Source organism: Bos indicus, chromosome 25 (assembly GCF_029378745.1).
Source record: "Bos indicus isolate NIAB-ARS_2022 breed Sahiwal x Tharparkar chromosome 25, NIAB-ARS_B.indTharparkar_mat_pri_1.0, whole genome shotgun sequence".
Taxonomy (NCBI): Eukaryota; Metazoa; Chordata; class Mammalia; order Artiodactyla; family Bovidae; genus Bos; species Bos indicus.
In genome coordinates this window covers 9,987,319-10,010,177 of record NC_091784.1, presented here as the reverse complement: position 1 = coordinate 10,010,177, position 22,859 = coordinate 9,987,319, and the positions used below count along the sequence as shown (strand labels likewise).

Genomic DNA, 22,859 nt, shown 5'->3' with positions numbered 1-22,859 from the left:
TTCCAAGGAGCAAGCATCTTTTAATTTCACGGCTGCAGTCACCATCTGCAGTGATTTTGGAGCCCAAGAAAGTAAAGTCTGTCACTGTTTCCCCATCTATTTGCCATGAAGTGATGGGACCAGATGCCATGGTTTTAGTTTTCTGAATATTGAGTTTTAAGCCAAAAATTTCACTCTCCTCTTTCACTTTCATCAAGAGGCTCTTTAGTTCTTTGCTTTTTGCCATAAGGCAAAATCTCAGGTCTGCATATCTGAGATTATTGATATTTCTCCCAGCAATCTTGATTCCAGCTTGTGCTTCATCCATCCTGGCATTTCGCGTGATGTACTCTGCATACAAGTTAAATAAGCAGAGTGACAATATATAGTCTTGACATACTCCTTTCCTGATTTGGAACCAGTCTCTTGTTCCATGTCCAATTCTAACAGTTACTATCTGACCTGCACACAGATTTCTCAGGAGGCAGGTCAAGTGGTCTGGTATTCCCATGTCTTTAAGAATTTTCCATAGTTTGTTATGATCCACACAGTCAAAGGAGAAGGCAATGGCACCCCACTACAGTACTCTTGCCTGGAAAATCCCATGGATGGGGGAGCCTGGAAGGCTGCAGTACATGGGGTCGCTGAGGGTCGGACACGACTGAGCGACTTCACTTTCACTTTTCACTTTCATGCATTGGAGAAGGAAATGGCAACCCACTCCAGTGTTCTTGCCTGGAGAATCCCAGGGACGGGGGAGCCTGGTGGGCTGCTGTCTGTGGGGTCACACAGAGTTGGACACGACTGAAGTGACTTAGCAACAGCACACAGTCAAAAGCTTTGGCTCACACGTTTAGTGAGGGGTTTGTTCTCCTTCTGCTGCATGGATGTTTTCTAAGAGCTGTTGCTTTCAGAAAAAGGGTTAAGCCAGGCATGGGCTCGGGTCCTATAAGGGTGAGTGCTGGCCTTTGATGAAGCCCCTCCCTTTCGCTCTCAGAGAGAAGCTGTGGGGGTGGGGGTGTGTGCGGAGGAGTTTGGGGTGTGGGTGTGCTGCTGGACACATGCCTGGACAAATCACCTGTACCTTCTCCGGAGGCTGGAGGCACAGGCCGCTCCCTGGGGCTCTCCCAGCCTGGCTCCATCAGCCCGGGCTGGGCAGCCGGCCTCCTTGGCACAGCGGGCCCCAGCCTGAGGCTCCTGGGCCCCGCGTGGCTCGGTGAACTGTGCAAGGAAAGGAGGACCTGCCAGCGCGTCACCGGCCAGCTCCCCGCCGGGCACCATCTGGGACGCGCTGAGCTGGAGGGCGGGGAGGCCAACGGCAGCCTCCCCAGCCCTGCGGGCCGCACTTCCCCGACTGCCGCCCAGGGACGGCGTCAGGACTCCGGGAGACCGAGCATCCCGGGGGGACCTCTTCTCCGGTAGTCCCAGAGGGCCCCGTCCGACATGATAAACGAATGTGTGTCAGACCTCTGCTGTGGCTGCCACTGTGCTGAGTGCTTCGTGTGTGTTGTCTCATTTAATTTACTCTTCCCATACTCCCATATATTATCCACATTTTATATTACTAGATGAAGAAGCTAAGACACAGAGAGTCCAGGGACCTACCCAACGTCACACAGCTGGTAAGTTTCAAAGACAGGGGTCAGATTGTTTTTTTTTTCTTTTTCTTTTGAATTTATCCCTACCTACTGGTGGTGGCTCAGACGGTAAAGAATCTGCTGGTGATGCGTTGCAGATCCTCCTTTCCTTGCACAGTTTACCGAGCCACGAGGGGCCCCCTATGCCTAGCCCAGACTGATGGAGCCAGGCTGGGTGAGCCCCGGGGAGCAGCCTGTGCCTCCAGCCTCTGGAGAAGGTGATTTTTCCAGGCATGTGTCCGGCAGCACACCCGCACCCCAAACTCTCCTGCCTACAATGCAGGAGACCTGGGTTTGATCCCTGGGATCAGGAAGATCCCCTGGAGAAGGAAAAGGCAACCCAGTCCAATATTCTTGCCTGGAAAATCCCATGGACACAGAAACCTGGAGGGCTACAGATCACGCAGTCAAAGAGTCTGAAACAACTGAGCGACTCACAGTTTCATTTTCACATATATTGTCTGTTCAGAACAACCTCCCCCACACCAAAACACACACACACACCCCTACTTTAGTTGAAATTGCTCCTAGAAAATATGTAGCTCATCTGAGTTGAAACCGACCATCTCAGATGAGAAAGGTTTCTCTTTTCCATTCTTATTTTCTCTTTCAGTTCCATATTTTCCACTCTCAGTTTTATTGAGAAATAATTGACATCACTGTATAAATTTAAGGTGTACAGCATGATGGTTTGATTTACATGTATTGTGAAATGATTACTACAATCGATTAACATCCATCATCTCATACAGATACAATAAAAAGAAAAAAAAAAGATTCCTCTTTGTGATGAGAACTCTTAGGATCTACTCTCTTATCAACTTTGCTGTAGCTTATCAGCAGTCGCCGTATTGTACATCACAGTCTATTTAGGAAAGCCTGCCTGGATCTTGAGTCTTAGATTCTAATTTTTGCTCAGTCTCTTGAAAGTGAAAGTCACTCAGTTGTGTCTGACTCTTTGTGACCCCATGGACTGTGTAGTCCATGGAATTCTCCAGGCCAGAATACTGGAGTGGGTAGCCTTTCCCTTGTCCAGGGAATCTTCCCAACTCAGAGATCAAACCCAGCTCTCCCGTATCACAGGCGGATTCTTTACCAGCTGAGCCACCAGGGAAGCCCTTACTTTTGAGCAGTTCCATCCGGTTCCCTGCTCTCTATGAGTCTTCAGCTTCTCTGGGCTGTAGGTGTTGGACTCCATTTTCACGCTGTGTTCATCAGAGTCGCAGAGTTCTGTTGGGGGCTATGGTGTGGGTGTGGGTGGGGTTGGGGAAGGGGTGAGGAGAAACTGAGGCTGAGCATCAGACCCCCAGCCCGAGAACTGCTTTTAACCTGAGAACAAATGCCTCTGTTCACTGGTCCCTCTTGTGTGTGACAGGTGGCTTACAGGAGGGATTACAGTAAGTTTCAAGACCAGCAATTGCTGATCTGACATTCTTGTGCCCCAAAAGAGGAGGAAAATAAACCTCAGAGAGGGAAAGAGACCCGTCTAAAGAGGCCCAGCAAACTAGTGACTTGGGAGCATAATGTACTTGTTGAAAGTACAGGTTCTGGAGCCAGACATGAATGGCTCAAGCCCTAGGTCTGCCTAAAACTGGTGGTGTCCTTGGGCAGAGTGGTTCTTGACTGCTAGACAATCCCCGTCTTACTATCCCTAAGTGCTCCACGTGGGGTGGTTGAGGCCCCGAGTTACCTCACTAAATATGGAAGAACTCAACAACTGGTTCAGCTCTTCACCCTCAACCCCAACTCCTAACTCAAAGGGCCCATGGTGCCTGCATGCCTTTGGAGCTGACCATTTATGATGCACATTCAGGGCTACTCAGGCTTCCCTGGTGGCTCAGATGGTAAAGAATATGCCTGCAATGTGGGAGACCCAGGTTTGATTCCTGGGTCAGGAAGATCCCCTGGAGAAGGGAATGGCAACCCACTCCTGTATTCTTGCCTGGAGAATCCGATGGACAGAGGGCTACAGTCCACAAGGTTGGAAAGAGCTGGACACAACTGAGCAACTAACACACACACAGGGGTACCCAAGGACTACCCTCCTTGCCCCCTCCACAAAGAAATAATATGTAGTGACTTTCCATCTGGCAACCTCCACTGGGATTCATACCCAGCAGAGTTCATGGACAGGGAAAGGGCCAGGCTTGGGACAAGAGGACGTCATGAGAGACTGCGTGTGACCTCAGTAAGCGCATGACCTTCATTGCCTTCCCCCATGTCTCCAGGCCTCTGTGTCTTCATTGTCAAAGAGCGAGGCTGGAGGTTCGATGCCTTCCTTGGGCCTCTGCAGCTTCATGACTGCATGCTCCCATGTCCAGGTGCCAGGAAATACCACCCCTCTCCTCCGGATCCAGACATTTCCCTGAGAAGTGTCCTCCCTAAGCGCAGACTCATGAATCGGACCAAGTCCTAACTGACGGAGCCTTCCTCTCTGTGCCATGAGTGATGAGACTTTTGAGTTCCCCTGGCCTTGGGAAACTGGCCTCATGTGGTCTGGGTGCAGGGCTTTCGAAGCGCTGTCCCAAGGGACAGCTCTGACCCAGCCACGGCCGAGCGAGAGAGCTTGAGGTCGGGCCAGGTCTCCTCACAATGAAGTCCGAGCCCGCAAGGGAAGAGTTTTCTGAAGGAGAGGACTGCCTTCCTCTGGGCACAGAAGCTGCCAGACACGGGCAAGTGTGAGATGGGGCATTGCAGCGTGGCCATGCCAGGAGCTCTGCCCTCCTGGAGGGGGAGTTGCTGACCCGGTTGGTCAGATTTCTGAATACTCATAGAGATGTGCTTCCTAGAGGGCAGGGTGACTGGCTGATAAAAAGTGACACGCGCTTTCTGCTTCCTTCTTGCTGCGGCCCGAGTAGTGAAAGGCTCAGGCTCCTTTCACAGGAGACGCTTGGCCATCTCTTGCCCTCTGTCCCTTCCCTTCAGCCCCACAGAGTTCAGTACCTTCGCTTGATCCAGACCTTTCTGGTTGGCTAGGCAGCCTGGTGGACACCCCGCTCACATCTCCTTGGGCCACCCTGTCTACAAGATTACTTGTGAAACATTCATCCTGATGGCTTTGTGAAATGGAGTATTTCCCGCCATATTGGTAAACAGGATGCCACAGCCCTCAGGGATTACAGCCTTCCAGGTATAAATGTCCGAGCCTGTGAAAGGAATGATTGCAATGAGCCCAGACGCTTGCATCTTCCCATACATAGACAAGCACTAAGTTCCTTAATTTGAGATAACTGGTTTTCCTTAATTACCAGTAATCTTTTGATATTCAGACTACCTGCTCCTTGCTGCAAACTTCTATATAACCTGACTCCTTGCCCGCCACCCCCCTATCCCCCCAGGCTCCCAGAAACGGTTCTTTCAGGGTCACCTGAGACTCTGTCTCTGGGGCTTGAAGTCCTAACAATTCCCGGAGAATAAACATAACTCTCAACTTTCAGGTTGCATGTATTCTCTCTCTTTTTTTTTTTGGCAGTCAACAGCTTCCTGTATTTCTCTGGGCACAGGGTGGACTGGAAGGGTGGGGAGTGTAATGCCCCAGGAGTGACCTTCATCCAGTGAAAGATGCAGGAGTGGATAAATCATTGCTTGCCATCAAGGGGGGTAATTCGGGGGTGTACTCTTCACCGTCTCTCAGCCGGTCTTCAGCTAGGTTGGGACTTGGTAGTGCCCAGTTACCGCCCTGACACTGACATGCCTTTGATTGGCTTCTTCTCTTCCCTCTTCCCCTTGGGCTTCCTGGATCTCCTCCCTCCCAAATAGGCCGAGGTTCTTAGCTTCTATCTCAGGGTCTGCTTTTGATGTTGTGACTTATAATATGACATATATATTTGGTCCTTGTTTCTGGCACAGAGCTCCTAAAATCCTGGGAGTTTCCTAAGCGACTGGAGCACAAAGGTATCTTTTGTTATGTTAATGAGGCAACTTTAAAAAGAGCCTAAGAATGGGGCTGGTTGCCTGCCAGTGGAGCCAACCACATCCTTAGAGGATTGGAAGTCAGGGCAGGGCAGAGGGCCTGGAGATTGAATTCAGTCACCAATGGGCAGTTATTTAATCAGGGTTTCCCAGGTGGCTCACCTGCCAATGCAGGAGACACAGGGGACCTGGGTTTGATCCCTGGGGCAGGAAGATCCCCTGGAGGAGGGCATGGCAACTCACTCCAGTATTCTTGCTTGGAGAATTCCATGGACAGAGGAGCCTGGCGGGCTACAGTCTATGGGGTCGCAAAAAGTCAGACACGACTGAGTGACTGACCATACACACTCCTATGTAATGAAGGTCCCATAAAAATCCAAAGGGACAGCTACTAGGTTGGTGAGCATGTGAAAGTGTGGGGAGAGCAGTATGCCTGGAGAGGGCATAGAAACTCCACGCTTTCCCCCCAAACCTTGTCCTATATATCTTTCCATCTGGCTGTTGATTCATACCCTTAAACATTCCTTGTAATTAATGAGTAAATATACTGAGTAAACTAGTTTCTTGAGTTTTGTGAGACACTCCAGCAAATTAGCCATGCCGAAGGAGGGGGTCCTGAGAACCTCTGATGCATAGATAGTTGGTCTGAAGCACAGATAACAGCCTGGACTTGCCATTGGCGTCTAAAGAAGAGGGCGGTCTTGTGGGACTCAGCCCTTCATCTGTGGAGACTTTATTCTGTCTCCACCTAGATACTGTCAGAATTGAGTTGAATTGTAGGAGACAGCTGATGCTCTTGGAGAGATCTACATTAAGACATATCCTTTCACATACTTCACTGCAGTGCTGGGAGAGGCATGGTGATTTTACTCCCATTTTATTAATAAACAAACTGAAGCTTGGAGAGGTTAATGACTTTTCCCCAAATGGTAGATTGTAGGACCCCAACTCAGTATCCTTTTCTCAGTGGTACACTTTGGTGTCTTCTAGGCATCTCTGATGTAAGGGAGGACACTGGGTTGCTTTTGGTGAAGATCGGCAAGGAATGGAGTCTTTTGCTGCTGTCTTTATTTTTATTCTCAAGACCAACAGTGGATTTGTTTAGAAAAAGACTTGCCCTTTGATTTAAGGGCTTCCCTTGTGGCTCAGCTGGGAAAGAATCTGCCTGCAATGTTAGAGACCTGGGTTCACTCCCTGGGTTGGGAAGATCCCCTGGAGAAGGGAAAAGCTACCCACTCCAGTATGCCTGGAAAATTCCATGGGATTGCAAAGAGTCGGACATGACTGAGTGACTTTCATTTCACTTTGATTTGAACTATTGATACCTTAATGGGTTATGAGAGCAGACAGGGATATTTAGCCTTTTGGTTAAAATAGTATGGGAGGGTTAACTAGTGCCTTGGTTGATCCCAGGGTTGAGACCTTCAAGAAAAGTCACAGGATCATAGGGGCCCTAAGCCAGATTTGGGCTTCCCTGGTGGCTCAGTGGTAAAGAATCCCTGTGCAACGCAGGAGATAAGGGTTCTATCTCTGGGTCAGAAAGATCCCTTGGAGAAGAAAATGGCAACCCACTCCAGTATTATTGCCTGGAGAATCCCATGGACAGAGGAGCCTCGTGGGCTACAGTCCATGGGGTCGCAAAGAATCGGACATGACTGAAGTGACAGAGCATGTATGCAAGGCAGTTTGAGATCTCCTTGTCTTGTCTATGCCTTTCTTTTACAAACAGGGAAACTGAAGTTGAAAAAGGAGAAAGTCCTTAGGGTCACTAGGTAACATGGAGATTAGGGTCTGAAAGAAAGTAAAGGAAATAAATACAGGTAATCGGAGATTGTGCTAAAATCAGGAATCTTGGCATTTGCTAAGTTATTCCGTGGCTGGGGTTATCCAGAACACCTGGAACTGAGCACGTATGCAAAGATCTATCTAAACTTTGAGAGAACCACTTCAGGAGTGGATTAGTGATGTCTGCCTTGGCACTCCAGTAAAGATAAGGTCAGGAAGGCTGGAATTGTGGATCGCTCAAGTGTTGGTACCCTCAGGCTGGAATTTGGAGGGACAGTGAAGGAAGATCACCAGTGATGAAACAAGGAAGTGGCTGGTTTGGGTTTAGGTTACCCGTTCCACCACCCCAGATTACTTTTTTGCTCTATCCTTCTTTCTCAGAATTCTATCATACCACTTTGGAATCCCCATAACCTAGTAGAATGCACACATACTTTATTTTACACAGCAGACAATTAAAGCAAACATTCTGGATCTTGCTCCAAATTTTGCCTTTAGCATCTTGTCTCTTTAGTCCCACTTGAGTCTCTCTCTTTCCCCATATGCGAAATAGAAGTGTTGGGCCAGCTCACTAATTCTCAAAAAACATTCAAAGGAACAGTAGTCCTACAGGATGGTAGCAGCTATTATATGGAATAGCTTTCCATGATTAATAGTTTTGGAATATTGCTGGACTGATAAAAAACATTTTTTAAACTGCAAGGCATCTTAGATCTTTACTAAGAATCCACCTTCGAGTTAGTCAGGTAGGCAGATTTCCCCAGGCTTATTTGGAAACAGAAAATACGTCATACGTGATAGTCTTTAAAGGTCTTTCCACTTCAGAATGCTGTAATTTTTACCAATTTCCTTTAAGATGCATAATCAGTGATTGACTCACTTTAGCTCTCTCCTGCAGATATGATACGGTGGTTGATTTTTAACCACAGTGTTAAAGTGGCTCAAAGCAAATGGCAACCCTGGGGGTCATTTCTTTAGTTGAGCATTTGAAGATAAATCAATTGAACTGAGAACAATTGAAACAATTTGTTCTTTTAAGAGCAGACTAGGTTATTTCAATTACATTAATGATGTAAATAATGTGATAAAACCAACAGGCAGAACTGACTGCAGAGACTAGGGGGCCTTTTGGGGGAGCATACATAGCTTTTGTCGGCATAGTTACTATGAAGGTTTTCTGTCTGAACATTTCAAGTAGCAAAATCCTACTCAGCGACACCCCCCCCCCCCGACCCTCCAGCCCCAACACACACTGTTACAGTCTCCATCCACGTGTGGTGGAGTTCTAGGTGCCTGACCCTCAGTGGTTCTCCACACTGGGGAGATGTGCAGGCTGGGGCAGCCTGTGTCTACCATAGAGACAGACTGTTCCTTCAGATGAAGGGCCGTCTTCTTTCCCTAATCAAAAGAGGTCACACTTGTTTGATCTACCTTTCTGCAAGTCTGGTCGTGAATAACTTCAAACTCTTCATATGAATAGTTTTCGCCAAGACTATTTCAACATCAGCTGAAGGGATGAAAAGCAGAGTGGGTACTAACCAGGGAATCATTAGCATCACCTATGGAATTAAAGGGCTTCCCAGGTGATGCTCGTGGTAAAGAACCCACCTGCCAATGCAGGAGATGTAAAACACGTGGGTTCAATTCCTGGGTCGAGAAGATCTGCTGGAGGAGGGCATGGCAACCCACTTCAGTATTCTTACCTGGAAAATCTCTATGGACAGAGGAGCCTGGCAGCCTATAGTCCATGGGGTTGCAAAGAGTGGGACATGACTGAAGTGACTTAGCAACCTGATGCAAAGAACCGACTCACTAGAAAAGACCCTGATGCTGGGAAAGATTGAAGGCAGGAGAAGAAGGGGACAACAGAAGATGAGACGGTTGGATGACATCACCAACTCAATGGACATGAGTTTGAGTAAGCTCTGGGAGTTGGTGATGGACAGGGCAGCCTGGCATGCTGCAGTTCATGGGGTCACAAAGAGTCGGACATGACTGAGTGAATGAATTGAAACGTGCTTGGCCTCACTACTGAAGATTTTGATGGTGGAGATCTAAAGTGGGGGCAGGCATTAGTATTTTAAAAAGCTCCACATATAACAACCCACCTGTCTGATAGGAGACTGGATACATGAAATGTGGTGTATTCATTCAAAGGAAAGCTACTCAGTAATAAAAAGAAAAAATGTTGTTACATGCAGCAACATGGACATTAGGTTAAGTCAGTCACCAAATAATATATACAATGTAGAATTACCTTTTAAATGACATTTGAAAATAAGCAAAGCTTAAAACTCAACGTTCAAAAAAATGAATATCATGGCATCTGGTCCCATCGCTTCATGGCAAATAGGTGGGGAAACAAGGGAAACAGTGACAAACTTTATTTTCTTGGACTCCAAAATCACTGCAGATGGTGACTGCGACCATGAAATTAAAAGACACTTGCTCCTTGGAAGACAAGTTATGGCCAACCTAGACAGCATATCAAAAAGCAGAGACATAACTTTGCCAACAAAGGTCCGTCTAGTCAAAGCTATGGTTTTTCCAGTAGTCATGTATGGATGTGAAGAGTTGGACTACAAAGAAAGCTGAGCACTGAAGAATTAATGCTTTTGAACTGTGGTGTTGGAGAAGACTCTTGAGAGTCCCTTGGACTGCAAGGAGATCCAACCAGTCCATCCTAAAGGAAATCAATCAATCAATGAATATTCAATATTCATTGGAAGTACTGATGTTGAGGTTGAAACACCAATACTTTGGCCACCTGATGAGAAGAACTGATTCATTGGAAAAGACTTTGATTCTGGGAATGATTGAAGGTGGGAGGAGAAGGGGATGACAGAGGATGAGATGGTTGGATGGCATCACAGACTCTTTGGACATGAGTTTGAGCAAGCTCTGGGAGTTGGTGATGGCCAGGGAAGCCTGGTGTGCTGCAGTCCATGGGGTTGCAAAGAATCGGACATGACTGATAGACTGAACTGAACTGAATACGTTGTATAAGAAAACATAACTGGTTTCTACTAGGAAGTAGTGGCATCAACAACGAAGGGACACAAGGGCACTTTCTAGGGGTGAGGAAAATATTCTCTTCCTTCTTTTGGGTGATGCGTCTACACAGATGCATATCACTTTGAAACTTAAACTGAGTCCTTCAAAGATGCATTTTATTTTATATAATTTATGTCCTATTTCAATAGAAAAAAGCCAAACCTCTCCAAATTAGGGTCCTGTAACCTGTGCTGAAGTCCAAGAAATGATCATCTCCACCCAAGAGATGGGCCCAATCCAGCTCAGCCAAGTTACAGCTTCAGGAACGGAACACTTCCCAGTTTTCTGCCTTATGTCACACCACTCCACAATCTTACCCTCCAGAATTTCTCCCATCCTTTCTCTGTGGGTGATAAAACTCTGGATAACTCAGCATACAGCCACCAACTTAATAATAAACAAATAGGTGTCCAGGAGCTGTGGTTCCATTCCTGTCTCTATTTCAGTGGCCACATCTGCACTCCTGGAAGGGGTCCCTTCTCTCCCAGGTCCCCTTGTGGCTTATTGAGCACTTACTATATGCTGGATCTTGGGGGCTCCTTTACCAAGGAGTTTCCTCATTTTCAAAATAACCCTGAGAAGTTGATTTTTTTTTTTTTTTTAACTGTCTTCCCCATTTTTCCGACTAGCAAGTCAACTAAGAAGATGAATAATGGCCCTGGAGGTGGCACCAGGCCGGTTAAGTGGAGAACTCAGGGTTAGAACAGTGATTGCAAAACTTCTTACACTTTAAGGTCTCGTTTCTTCCAGGGCCTGAGGGGAAAAAAGCAGTGTTGGAAGGAGTGTAAAGGGGGCAAATGTCCTAACAGCAATGCGTTTCAAGCCCAGTTACCAGAATCCAAGTCAGTCAGGCCCCACACACCCAGGAGTCCCATGCTCTCTGGCTTGACCCTGCTGGTAGCTTAAAAGTGACAGCTTCAGGACGACTTTTGTTTGGTATAACTTAGAAAACAAGAAAGAAGCAAGTGGAGGGTGTCCAGACGTGTTTAGTTTTAGGTTTGTGGCTCCCTGAGATCAGAGGAGTGGGTTCCTCTTTGGGGGTGGCAAGGCACAGAGAGAGGCATTGGAACAGATTCTGTGGCGTGTGTGTGTGTGTGCGCGCGCGCGTGTGTGTGTTGGCGCGCCTGTGCGTGGAAGGGGGATTGCTGTACCCAGCGCGAGGCACTGGGGGAGGAGGAAGCGGTAGCAGAGATCTGAATAATTGATTCCTCAGCCGCACCAGACGCCTGGGAGCGGGCGGAGATCGTGGTTTCAGCACCACGGACAGCGGCGCGCCCGCCTCAGGCGTCCCCGCCGCCAGGCAGCCGCCTATCCCGGCCTTACCGCCGCCGTGCGCTCCGGGAGCCGGTGGCCGCGGTCTGCGCCGCCGCCGAGGGACTGCGGGGTCTGCCTCGGCCCGCCTCCGGGGAGGGCGGCTGCGGACGGGAGACTCTCTCGCCCGCCAGAGCTCCAAACCTTTTCGGCTTTCGTGGGGGCTGCAGCGTCTCGCCGACTGAGAATAAGTCCCCAAGTTGGCGTGGGGGGCGCCCCTGCCTTCCTCCTCCTCTTCCTGCGAGGCGACCGCAGCAGAAGCACGCCTCGGGAGCCCGGTTGAGCCAGTTCTGTGAACCACGGTGGCCGGGAGCTCTCCGGACTCCCGCCGGGAAGTGGGGAGCTGAACGCCTGGCGTGGAGCTGGCCACGCAGCTAAGGGCTTAGAGGGAGCTGCCTGTCCCCCGCGCCCGCGCCTCTCCCGGCCGGGGACCGCGGGGATCCCCGGCCACACGCGCGCGCGCGCTCCCACATCCACTCACACACACACTCGCCCTCACACATCCACCAGCCCGGAGCCGGGGCTGCGGAGACGGCTCTCGCGCGCGCTCGGAGGACCGGGGCAGCGACTGTCCGGAGTGGGGCAGGAAGCCCAGCTCGGGCTGTTGGAGGGAGGCGCCGAGGGCTTAGCCGGAGCATGGGTCCCGCTGAGCGCTGAGTCGCGGCCGCAGCCATCAGCCCTGGAGATGACCAGGGGCGGCCACTGCTGAGAACTATGTGGAGAGAGGCTGCGGTGAGTGCCGGCGCGGGACGCGGGGCCTCGGTAGCCCCTTTGGGAAGAGGACGGTGGGAGGCTTTCATAGGAGGGGCAACAGGACTGCAGGAGGGTCGTTGCGTGGGAAACATCGCACCTCCCGTGGGGGTCCGGGGCTGAGGGAGCCGGAGTCCTTCCTTCCCCCTCTCCTCCTGCCGGCACATCGCAAACTCAGCCCGCCCCCTCCCCCCACCTCAGCCCCCATTCCCTCCTCTTTGTCTCCCTACCCCCCTCCTTGCTCAGAAGCTCCTGGCCGCACTACTCCTGGCTGCCGGCGCCGGGGAGGCGGCAGGGGGTGAGAGCCGAGGTGCCTTGTTAGCTTCTCGAGGGTGGCCAACCCGGGTCTCCGGTTCTCCTGTGCGCCCCGGGAGTGAAGCTCTCCATTTCGGCCACACGGTTTTAGGAGCCGCACTGGGGGACGTCTCGGGCACGGAGCTTCAGCTTCCCAGCTCGGGCCGAGCCCCCACTGTGCGCGCAGGGGGCGGGGGTGGGGTGGGGGGGGGCTGTGTGAGCATTGCAGACTGCAGTCAGTTCCCCCCGTCCCTCTGCCTCCCCTCCCCCCGCCCGTGGGCTGACCCTGTCTCTCCGTCTCTTTCTCCGCCTCGGTAGAGCCCTGCTGCAGAGCCTCCGGCTGGGATAGCCGCCCCCCGTGGGGGCGATGCGGACTGCGCGGGACGGCCAGGGGAGCGCGCGGGGGCCGCAGCATGCGGGAACCCGCTAAACCCGGTGGCTGCTGAGGCGGCCGAGATGCTCGTGCGCGCAGCGCGCCCCACCGCATCCTCGACCTTCTCTGGCTACAGGTACGTCCCAACGGGAAATCTGGGCCCCGCCGGGGTTCCGGGAGAAGGAACAGTCGGCCGGAGGAAGAGCGGGAGAAGAAGGATCCGGGGAGAGAGGGAGCGAGAGAGAGAAAGCGGGAGAGGGCGCAGCAGGAGCGAGGCGCTGGGGGAGCACCAGGGGGCGCTGCGGCTCCGCGCTCGCGGGGCTCCGCCGAAGAGCGCCGAGGCCCGCGCTGAGTTCGCCCCAACTTCCCCCCGGCGGCAGGCAGCGCCTGGCCCGAGGGGCGCGCGCCTGAGCACGCGTGCCCGACGACGCTGGTATCTGCTGGCAGGCGCGGCCGTGCACCTGGCGCGGTCCATGTGTGGGCACTGGCGGAGGACGTGTGTGGACACCGATGGCCTTGGGCCCCTCTACTGTGGGCTTGCGGAGGTGCGCAGAAATGCACGCGTGCCTGTGAGGGTGCGCGGCCCACTGCCCACGTGCACCTAAGACTTGGTAACAGAATCTAAAGTGGGAAAGCCTGGGGTGGGGGGGTGGGCCAGTGCTGCACAGTTCACGTCCGTCGGAGAGCTTCTGGGGAGCCAACCCACCCCACCCAGCCCCACGCACGTTCTTTGCCAGCTCCCACGCGTCGGCCCGCTGGGGGGACGTGCCTCCTCTCCAGAATTCTGCATTGCACACGGCGTGCGTGAGAGATTGTGTGTATGTGTGTGTCTGAGCCTGTGTGTGCCCGCGAGCGTGTAGGGGGCGGGTCCTGGGGCTGCTTCCTGGCCCCTCTGCGCAAGGTGAGGCGGACCTTAAGTTTCCTCCAGGCACCCTGGATTCTCCGGCGCACGAGCGAGCGTCCTCAATTCCATGCGCTTGGGGCGATCCCTGCTCGAGAGGTGCGGGGTCTGCCGTGGGTGCTGAGTGGCGCCAGGTGGGTGATGAACCCCCGTGGGTTCGCAGGGGGCGGGGTCAGTCAACTAGCCTTGCGCCGTCGCTCGGCCGCCTCCGCACGCTGGGGCTGGTCGGTAGTTTGCGCCGGGTTCGCAGGGGGCGGGGTCGGTAACTTGGACTCGCGGGGGTGGGAGAGGGGTGGGTGGAGGGTTTGCTCCGTGCGCCTACGTCAGGGGCAGTCGCCAAGTGGTCCCACTTGGGGAGTGCGGTGGGAGATGTGGGTTGAGTCGAGGAGAGAGAGGAGGCTGAATGCGAAGGTGGGTTTGAGGACAGTTACGGAGAATCAGCTCGGATTGGAGTTGTGGGCTGAGTTGCAGTGGGTCGAGGGACGTGGATGGCCAGGGGATGGGGAATGGAGTCAGAGACTCCAAGAGCTCTCCCTGGGGTGGTTTCCGTACCTGGCTCCCAGAGCAAGGGGCTGGGTGGGCAAACTCCCTCCTCTAGAACCCTCGCGCACCGCCGCGGCGCTGACTCTTCCTCTCCACCTTGCAGGGACCGTAAGTGGCGACTATGGGCAGACTGGGCTACTGGACCTTGCTGGTGCTGCCGACCCTTCTGGTCTGGCGCGGTCCGGCGCAGAGCGCGGCGGCGGAGAAGGGTCCCCCGGCGCTGAACATCGCAGTGCTGCTGGGTCACAGCCACGACGTGACGGAACGTGAACTGCGAAACCTGTGGGGCCCCGAGCAGGCAGCCGGGCTGCCCCTGGACGTGAACGTGGTGGCGCTGCTGATGAACCGCACGGATCCCAAGAGCCTCATCACGCACGTGTGTGACCTCATGTCAGGGGCACGCATCCACGGCCTGGTGTTCGGGGATGACACCGACCAGGAGGCCGTGGCCCAGATGCTGGATTTTATCTCCTCACAGACTTTCATTCCCATCCTGGGCATCCACGGGGGCGCATCTATGATCATGGCTGACAAGGTAAGGCCGGGAGGCGATGGGCCGTCAGGACCCCAGCGCGTGCCAGGCGTATGGCGGCCACTGCAAATTTTCGGGAGCTCCTGGCGTCCGTCTTAATCTGAAAGGGGGTTGTGGCCACCGACCCTGGGGAGAGCCAGGTCCTGCTTCTCCAACCTGGAATCGAATGGAAACGCTTTTTGCTTTGGTTTTGAAAGTGGAGATACTCGGAGGCAGCTTGGGTGTGCCAGGAAGAATTCAGTAAATGCAGAAGTAAATGGGGTGGTGGAATGCTTAGAGACGGCTAGGTGGTGCACGGAGGTGAGCCTGGGGGCAACTTGAAACAATAAGGTTTATATTCCTGCAGTATCAGCTTTACCTGATTGTGTTGTGGCAAATGTCTATCTTTTCCCCTACTAAAAGCCACGGGAACTATTTTTAAAGGATCAAACGTGGGAATATTGTGGAATAAAATGCAAAGTTTTAGGTAAAGCAGAAAAAGGCAGAAAAATGTCATGTTTCCACAGACTCTCTACAATTAGAGGAAGTGGGGGGAAGTCTGAGGAGCCCTGGGCTAATGGCACACAGGTCTGTGTTTCTCCAAGGGAGTGGCTGTGAGTGGAGAGAAGGGACTGCTGACCCAGAGCATGGTGGCTCTGGGTGTTCTTACTTGTTACCTGGATGGGACTGCCCGGGGCTCCGAGGCCCTCAGATGGAGGGGTTGGCTCCCAAGGATGGATTTTGATAAGGGTAGTTGGAGGGTGTCCCAGTGAAGGAAAGGTGTCCAGATCTCTTGGCTTAGAGTGGGAGGGGGGTCTTTCTGTGGATCACCTGGGGGTGTTGGTGTGGAGAAGAGGGGTCTGGAGATTTGAGTGAGATGTTCTGAGGGCCTGGTTTGAGAACTGTGCCAAAGTGCAGGTGGAAAAGAAGCAAGGTGAAGAATGAGAAAGAAGGGGACGGTGTGCTCTGTGCTTCTATCTAAGCCCTGGAAGAGAAATGGGGGGGGGGATGTCAGGAAGGGAAGTGTGAATGTACTTGTGTGGTGTGGGCACCCCCAGCCCCGAGACCTTTTTGGAGCGTGTTCATTAGATAGCAGGAGACATCCTAATGGAGCCAGCAGACGTTTATCATAGCACTTTGCCTCTGATGCTCTCAAAGCACTTTTACATTCATCAAATCAAATACTACTTCTGCCTCAGCAATTCCCACAAGCTCCTTTGGGAACCGTATTAATTTTTTCAGGTCTCCTGGGCTGCGGCACATTCTGTTGAAATACACAACCGATGCAGTATCTTATTAAACATTCCTTTTAAATGGTTGCAACCTAGCAGAATTCCTGTGTGGTTGAATATTTTCCCAGCCACCTCTCAGTTTTGGGGGAGGGGGTTCGTTTCTGGGATGAAAAAAGTAGGAAACAGCTGTGTCTTGCCACTGATATGTGGCCATTTCAGAACTGGCAAAGGTCTTAAAGTCTATTAGAGCATCCTGTAACTTTCAGGTGAAGAGATTGAGGCTCAGGGCAATTAAAGACTTAGCTAAAACCACACAATACATGATGGAACTAGATCTCTGGTTTTCTGGTCCTCTGGTTTCTGACGAACGCACAAAGGAGGAGGAGAACAGCATTTCCCAGCAGGGTTTTGGAGTGTGATTTGGGCTTTAAATATCACCACTGATTCCTTCTCCCTTCTGAAGTTTTGACGGAGCAACATGCACTTAAACAGGAGCCATATTGAAAGTGAAATTTCTGTATCGACTAGGGCCCAGCACAATCAGTGGAGAAATACGGTAAAAGCTGAATAGGAGAAGTGTTGCCAGGTGTGGGGCTCGGGCTCTTGCCTGACTTACCCATCTGACTATAGGCAAAGAAGCAGGAACAGAAATGGGCTTATAGTTAACATCCCCTTCATATGCAGTGACCCGTCCATGTCCGGCTCTGACTTACTGGACCTCTAAGAGGGTATTAGGAAGGGAGTTTTGAGAAGTCCGGAGGATATGGGTGGAAGCATCTTCTCTTGTGGAATTAAACTGCCTTATGGGGATTGGACATGAGTGTGACCCCACTTAAAGAAGAAAAAGGACCTCAGGATAGGGCGAGAGGAAAATGAGAAAGGATGTTTTCATAGACGTAAAGATGGAAACTGATTTAAGAGCGGGTGGAGAGGAGAGGAATAAAAGGGTGCCTTGGCTCAAAAATGATGAAAGGAGTTGGATGGTCTTCATTACTGTTGGGGCTTTCCGAGTTGGTCTTGATGGCAGGAAATCAAAGAAGCCGTGGGATAACATTAGGGTATATGTTGGGTCCCCTATGTGGGATGTGCAAGTGATGTTAAGAGGAGTGGGGTTGAGGAGTGGGATTTCAGGAAACCTGATTGTGTTAAAGGAAAGAGATCGTCTGGGATGTGAACAGCCCTTCCTTCCATTAGTAACACGTTGAGTTGGCTTGTGTCTTTGCCGCCTGTTTCTGTGGAGTTGCAGTTTGGCTCTGAAGAAGCAGTCATGGACATCGCCTTGTTCGGTTGGGTGTGCCCTTGGTCTTGTGGCCACAGAATCTGAGTCTCCCCAAACCACTGAGACCTCTCCATCCCCCCTTAAGATGACATCATTTGGTAAAGCCCAGCACATACCTGTGTTGTCTGCACTTCTAAATTGGTAACATGATCCAGTCTCGGTGAATAAGAATGGCAGTTAATTTGACTATCAATTAAATCAATTAAATTTATGCCTCTCTCCCCAGTTCTTAACCTTTTCCCCAAACTTCTTTACCCTTGGTAGCAGGGTGGGGGGAGGAAAGAACAGAGTGTTGTAGTAATTGAAATGTGGGAAGTGGCAGATTTTTGTGGTTTAACTTAATTTACGATGGAGATATTAATTTTTTGCTTCTATCACTGGGTGGTCTTGAAATATAATTAATTTAGAGGTGAAAATAATGCTGAACGTTGATGGAGTTCTAACCTTATCTTGGTCTGGCCATTTTGTTCCCATGCACATGAAATCCACTCTGGCTTTAGTAACAGCCCTAGTAAATCAAGCATAGACACTGGACTTTTATGTCGCTGCTCAATGTCCTCACCTCCTCCCCTTCCTCCCTTATTCCTAACTGCTCCACGGGAGGGAAGAGGCAAGGCTTACAATTTAGCTACATCCATCCATGTCAGTTACTGCGTGGGTTTTGCTTTATATATTATTTCTATATATACTTTTTATCTCCTCTACTGGAGTGTAAGTTCCTTGAGGACAGATTTTTTTTTTCAAAGTGTTTATGTGTATATGTATATTTGAAATAACGATATTCCTCCTCCACAGACAGTTTATAAAAATAATGTCTTTTCATTACAGAGCACTTAGAAAGTGTATTAAAGTTTAAAGAAGAAAATAAAAATCTCCCTTTAAATCTTATCGCCAGGGGTAACCACTGTGGACTCTTGGATCTATTTAGTTTTAAGCTCTATGTATTTAGTTATAAGGGCTTCCCTCATAGCTCAGTTGGTAAAGAATCTGCCTGCAGTGCAGGAGACCCGGGTTCCATTCCTGGGTCGGGAAGATCCCCTGGAGAAGGAAATGGCAACCCACTCCAGTATTCTTGCCTGAAGAATCCCACGGACAGAAGAGCCTGGCGGGCTACAGTCCACGGGGTCACAAGAATCGGACACGACTTAGTGACTAAACCACCACCACCATTTGGTTATAAGTTTGGGATTATATTGTGTGTGTGTGTGTTGTTTTGTTTATTGTACTTTGCCTTCTGTGGACTTTCTTAGAAGATCCAGGGTTTTTGTTTACCCTGGAAGAATCTCAGCCAACCTTCTCTTTGTCTTGTAGTTAGTCTCTCAGTAATTTCTCTGTGTATCTTAAACATTTTTTTAAGTTCTCTGTCTCTGTGTGCTGTGTTTCTATGGCATTTCCTCAATTCTTTATTCTAGTTAACCAGCTCTTTTCATTTGTGTCTGGTCTATTTTTTTGCCTATCTGTGGAGTCTTAAATTTCAACACTGATTCATTTTATTTCTAAGATACATAACGTTTTTCTGCTTTTGTTTTATTGAAACAATACCTTCTCATACCTTCCTGCTTTTGTTTTATTGAAACCTCTTCTCACTTTGTGGATGTAAATCTCTTCTGTCTCTTTGAGGATTTAAAAAATACTTCTTATGAAGTCCTCCTCTGATTGCTCTAGCATCTTTCCTTCTTCCCATATGAATTCTTCCGTTTTGTAGAGTTTGATCGTTGGATATCCTCACATGTTCTCGAATTTTTATTTGTGAACTTATTGTCAAGGCAGTTTTATGGCTTCTTCTGCCCTGTAGCTACAAGCTGGTATGTTTTTTAACCAGAGCTCTTGTCAACAGCTCAGCTCAGAGCTCTTTTCCTGCTCTGTACACTCTGTGGTGCAGGCTTGGGTCCTGGTCTCCTGTAGGCGCTCTCATTCTGGCCCCATTACACATGCAGGGACGCTCTTATGGCTGTGACTCATGGTGGGTGGTGCAGGCACTTTGTCCCCATTCACGGTTAGCTGCATGGTTTGGGTCCAGTCCTGCCCCTTGTCCCCTTGGTAGATCTTGGGACCTCTGCTCCCATGGCTCATATCAGACTTACTCCCCCATGCACTTTGATTCCTCCTGAAATTGTAGAGTCTCATCTTTTGATTCATTTATTTTTAGGGAGCACCTTCTATTTCTGTGATTCCCTTATTTTCAAGCAGCATTTTATAAATTTTGAGATATCTAAAGTTTGATCTATAAATTCTGTGTCTTAGGAGCAGAAGAGGGAGGCAGCTGAATGTGTTCTCTCTGATTTTGACCCAGTTATATTTCACAACCTGCTTTTATTTCTTTCAGACTTGATTGTGTAGTCTTGGAATTTTTCCTTATCATTAAATCGACTTCTCAAACATGATTTTAAATGGTGCAGAATGTTCTGTTTATACCACAATGATTTAAACTTTTCTTCTATTTTTTCCCATCTTTAGTAAGGTTGGTTTCTGGTCCAGATGCGTGTTCTTTTGGGCACCTTGCACTGATCTTTGCTTTCTGCCTTTGTTTCTGGGTACATATATGGCGACTGAGTGAATCAAGTCATTGGTTTGGATGCCAGCTTGCTGCAGTTTCTGGAAGAACTTACCGTGCTGTGGGTCAGGGTTTTCCACCCAGTGTTTGTTCCCAAATGCTGACTGATTTCATGGGTGTGTGCCAAGTCTCCTCTTCTCTCTAGTGGGCAGATAATCACTAGCCATCCTGAGGATTAACAGACGTTGGGGGCTTCCATATGAAAGGCCTCCGTAGCTCTGCTGAGGAACAGCTCACCTGTAGGAGGCTGCTGCACTCGTAACCCGGCAGCTCCGAGTTTGGGTGGGAGTGATGAGCCTGCCCATTAAACTCAGAAGGCTTCTGGAAAGGGCAGACATGCACATCAGAAGGTCGACGGAGCCCACTCAGATCCTGATGTAGAGGCATCAGGTGGTTCCTCGGAGAGTGAGTGGGGAGGCCTATCTTTAGCCTTTTCCATGAGGCACGTCAGATGTAGTCATCACTCCTCCTCACAGAAGTCATGGAGAACCACCACCCTGTGAGGCACGGTAACCTTTCCGTGGGGCCCTGGGGGTCCCTGCTCATCACCTGGACCCTTGATAGATGTGGTCTGGCGGTGTTGGGGGAGTATTCATCTTCTCTTTGGTAGCCTCACATGGAAAATGCTTCTCTAGGTAGAGTGAGGAGAAGGCAATGGCACCCCACTCAAGTACTCTTGCCTGGCAAATCCCATGGACGGAGGAGCCTGGTAGGCTGCAGTCCATGGGGTTGCTAAGAGTCGGACACGACTGAGCGACTTCACTTTCACTTTTCACTTTCATGCATTGGAGAAGGAAATGGCAACCTACTCCAGTGTTCTTACCTGGAGAATCCCAGGGACGGGGGATCCTGGTGGGCTGCCGTCTATGGGGTTGCACAGAGTTAGACACGACTGAAGTGACTTAACAGGTAGAGTGAAGGGGAGACGGAAAGATAATGACAGAGAGAAAGAGAGTGTGGAAAATCTCGGATTTGTAACAGGGGCTTGGTGGCTTCTGATAAGGCCATCATGAAAAGGAATGGTTATAAGGTTACTAACTACTGTGGTTTGTTCTACACTGCCCCTTAATTATTTAAATTTGAATTACTTGCCAACGTTTTAAAGTTAGGCGGTATCACATTTATTATTATTTTTTTGAACCCAAATTTCCTGCTTCTTTGGGAAAATCAGAAGGCCTGGTAACACTAGCCTTGCTTCTCCCCATAGTGACAGGTGCTGGAGATGAATAGTGCCCCTCTCCCCCTTAAATTGGAAAAGGAAATGGCAACCCACTCCAGTATTCTTGCCTGGAGAATTCCCATGGACAGAGGAGCCTGGTGGGCTACAGTCCATGGGGTTGCAAAGAGTTGGTCACGACTGAAGCGACTGAGCACCCCCTTAAACGGGCCTGAAGCTTGTCCTGCCTTCAGACTCCAGTTTGCTCACCTCACTCACTCATGTCACAGAGCTGGTCCTGAAGGCACTGGGGTTGGTGACCCCTGATATGATAAAGAAAGAAGCTGGCCTTTGTTAAGAGGGTCGCTTTCCTTCTCTCCCAGACTGCTCCTTGAGAGGTGGAAAACTGGAGGTGTGCACGCAGCCACGTTGCAACATTCACAGCTGCCACCCCTAATCCACGGTGGCATTTTGTCCTTTTTGACCACAAGCCCTAAATTCTTCTAACATGGTCCTCCAGGAAGCCACTACCAAGTTAGTTAGCTTGAGTTCACTAACTACCAAGTTAGTGAACTTGAGTCAGAAGACCCCAGAATACCCTAGACAAACAGTCTGAGCACCTACATTCCATTTCCAAATGGCAGTGTGACTTTGAGACAGTCTCTTCAGCTTTCTCTCCCTCAGTTTCTCCTTCTGTAAAATGAAAGTTTAGGGAGATAATATCTTTTAAAACCTCTTTCCAGCTCTGAAAATTTTATTGCCTTCGAGAAAAGGCTGTGAAGAAACATAACAAAATGTGAGCTGTGATTATCTTTGGGTGGTTTGTTCATGGGTGTTTTCATTTTTTAAAAAATATCATTACAGCAAGGCTAATAAGTTGAACCTTGAGTTGGATTGTCTGTGTTTAAATTCAGGTTCTGGGTGATCATGGGGAAGTTGCTTCATGTCTCTGAGCCTTAGTGTCTTCATCTTTAGGATGAAGACAGTAATAGTACCTGCTTCCTAGAGATTTAAATGAGATAATAGATATAAAGTATGTAGCTTAGTGATTGGCTCTTAATATATACTTCTTATAGGAATGTTACTGTTATTGTGTCTATATCTCGTGGTTTTTATTTTTCTCCAAAGTACATGTGTGTTCTTAGTTGCTCAGTCGTGTCTGACTCTTCGCAACCCCATGGACTGCGGTCTGCCAGGCTCCTCTGTCCTTGGGGATTCTCCAGGCAAGAATACTGGACTGGATTGCTAGGCCCTCCTCCAGGGGATCTTCCCAAGCCAGGGATCGAACCCAATGCAGGCGGATTCTTTACTGATTGAACCACCAGGGAAGCCCATAGTACATGTGCTTTTTAATAACCAGAAGGGGTATTATAATAAAATTATAATAATATTATAACAACCTGAAGGGTAATGTGGTGATATGAGGCTATTCCCTGGGAGAAACTGGAAATGAGTCTCATAGAACTCTTAGATGGGAGAGTCCAACATGAAATGATTCATAATTTCTGAACTGGGACAACCAGAAGCTTTCTTTGAGTTTTTAGGTTGCTATGAGCTTTATCTTGGCAAACTGAAGATTAAATGTGGC

The 22,859-nt window shown here is 49.9% G+C and overlaps 1 protein-coding gene across 1 annotated transcript in view; it reads left to right on the top strand.

Moving 5' to 3' along the window:
- Positions 1 to 11,428: 11,428 nt before the first annotated feature.
- Positions 11,429 to 22,859, top strand: part of GRIN2A (glutamate ionotropic receptor NMDA type subunit 2A) — a 452,755-nt gene continuing 441,324 nt past the window's right edge. The window contains exons 1-3 of the mRNA XM_070779645.1: positions 11,429 to 12,410; positions 13,041 to 13,231; positions 14,643 to 15,074. Coding sequence (XP_070635746.1) covers positions 14,661 to 15,074 — 414 coding nt within the window. The 5' untranslated portion in view covers positions 11,429 to 12,410; positions 13,041 to 13,231; positions 14,643 to 14,660. The remainder of the gene's footprint in view (positions 12,411 to 13,040; positions 13,232 to 14,642; positions 15,075 to 22,859) is intronic.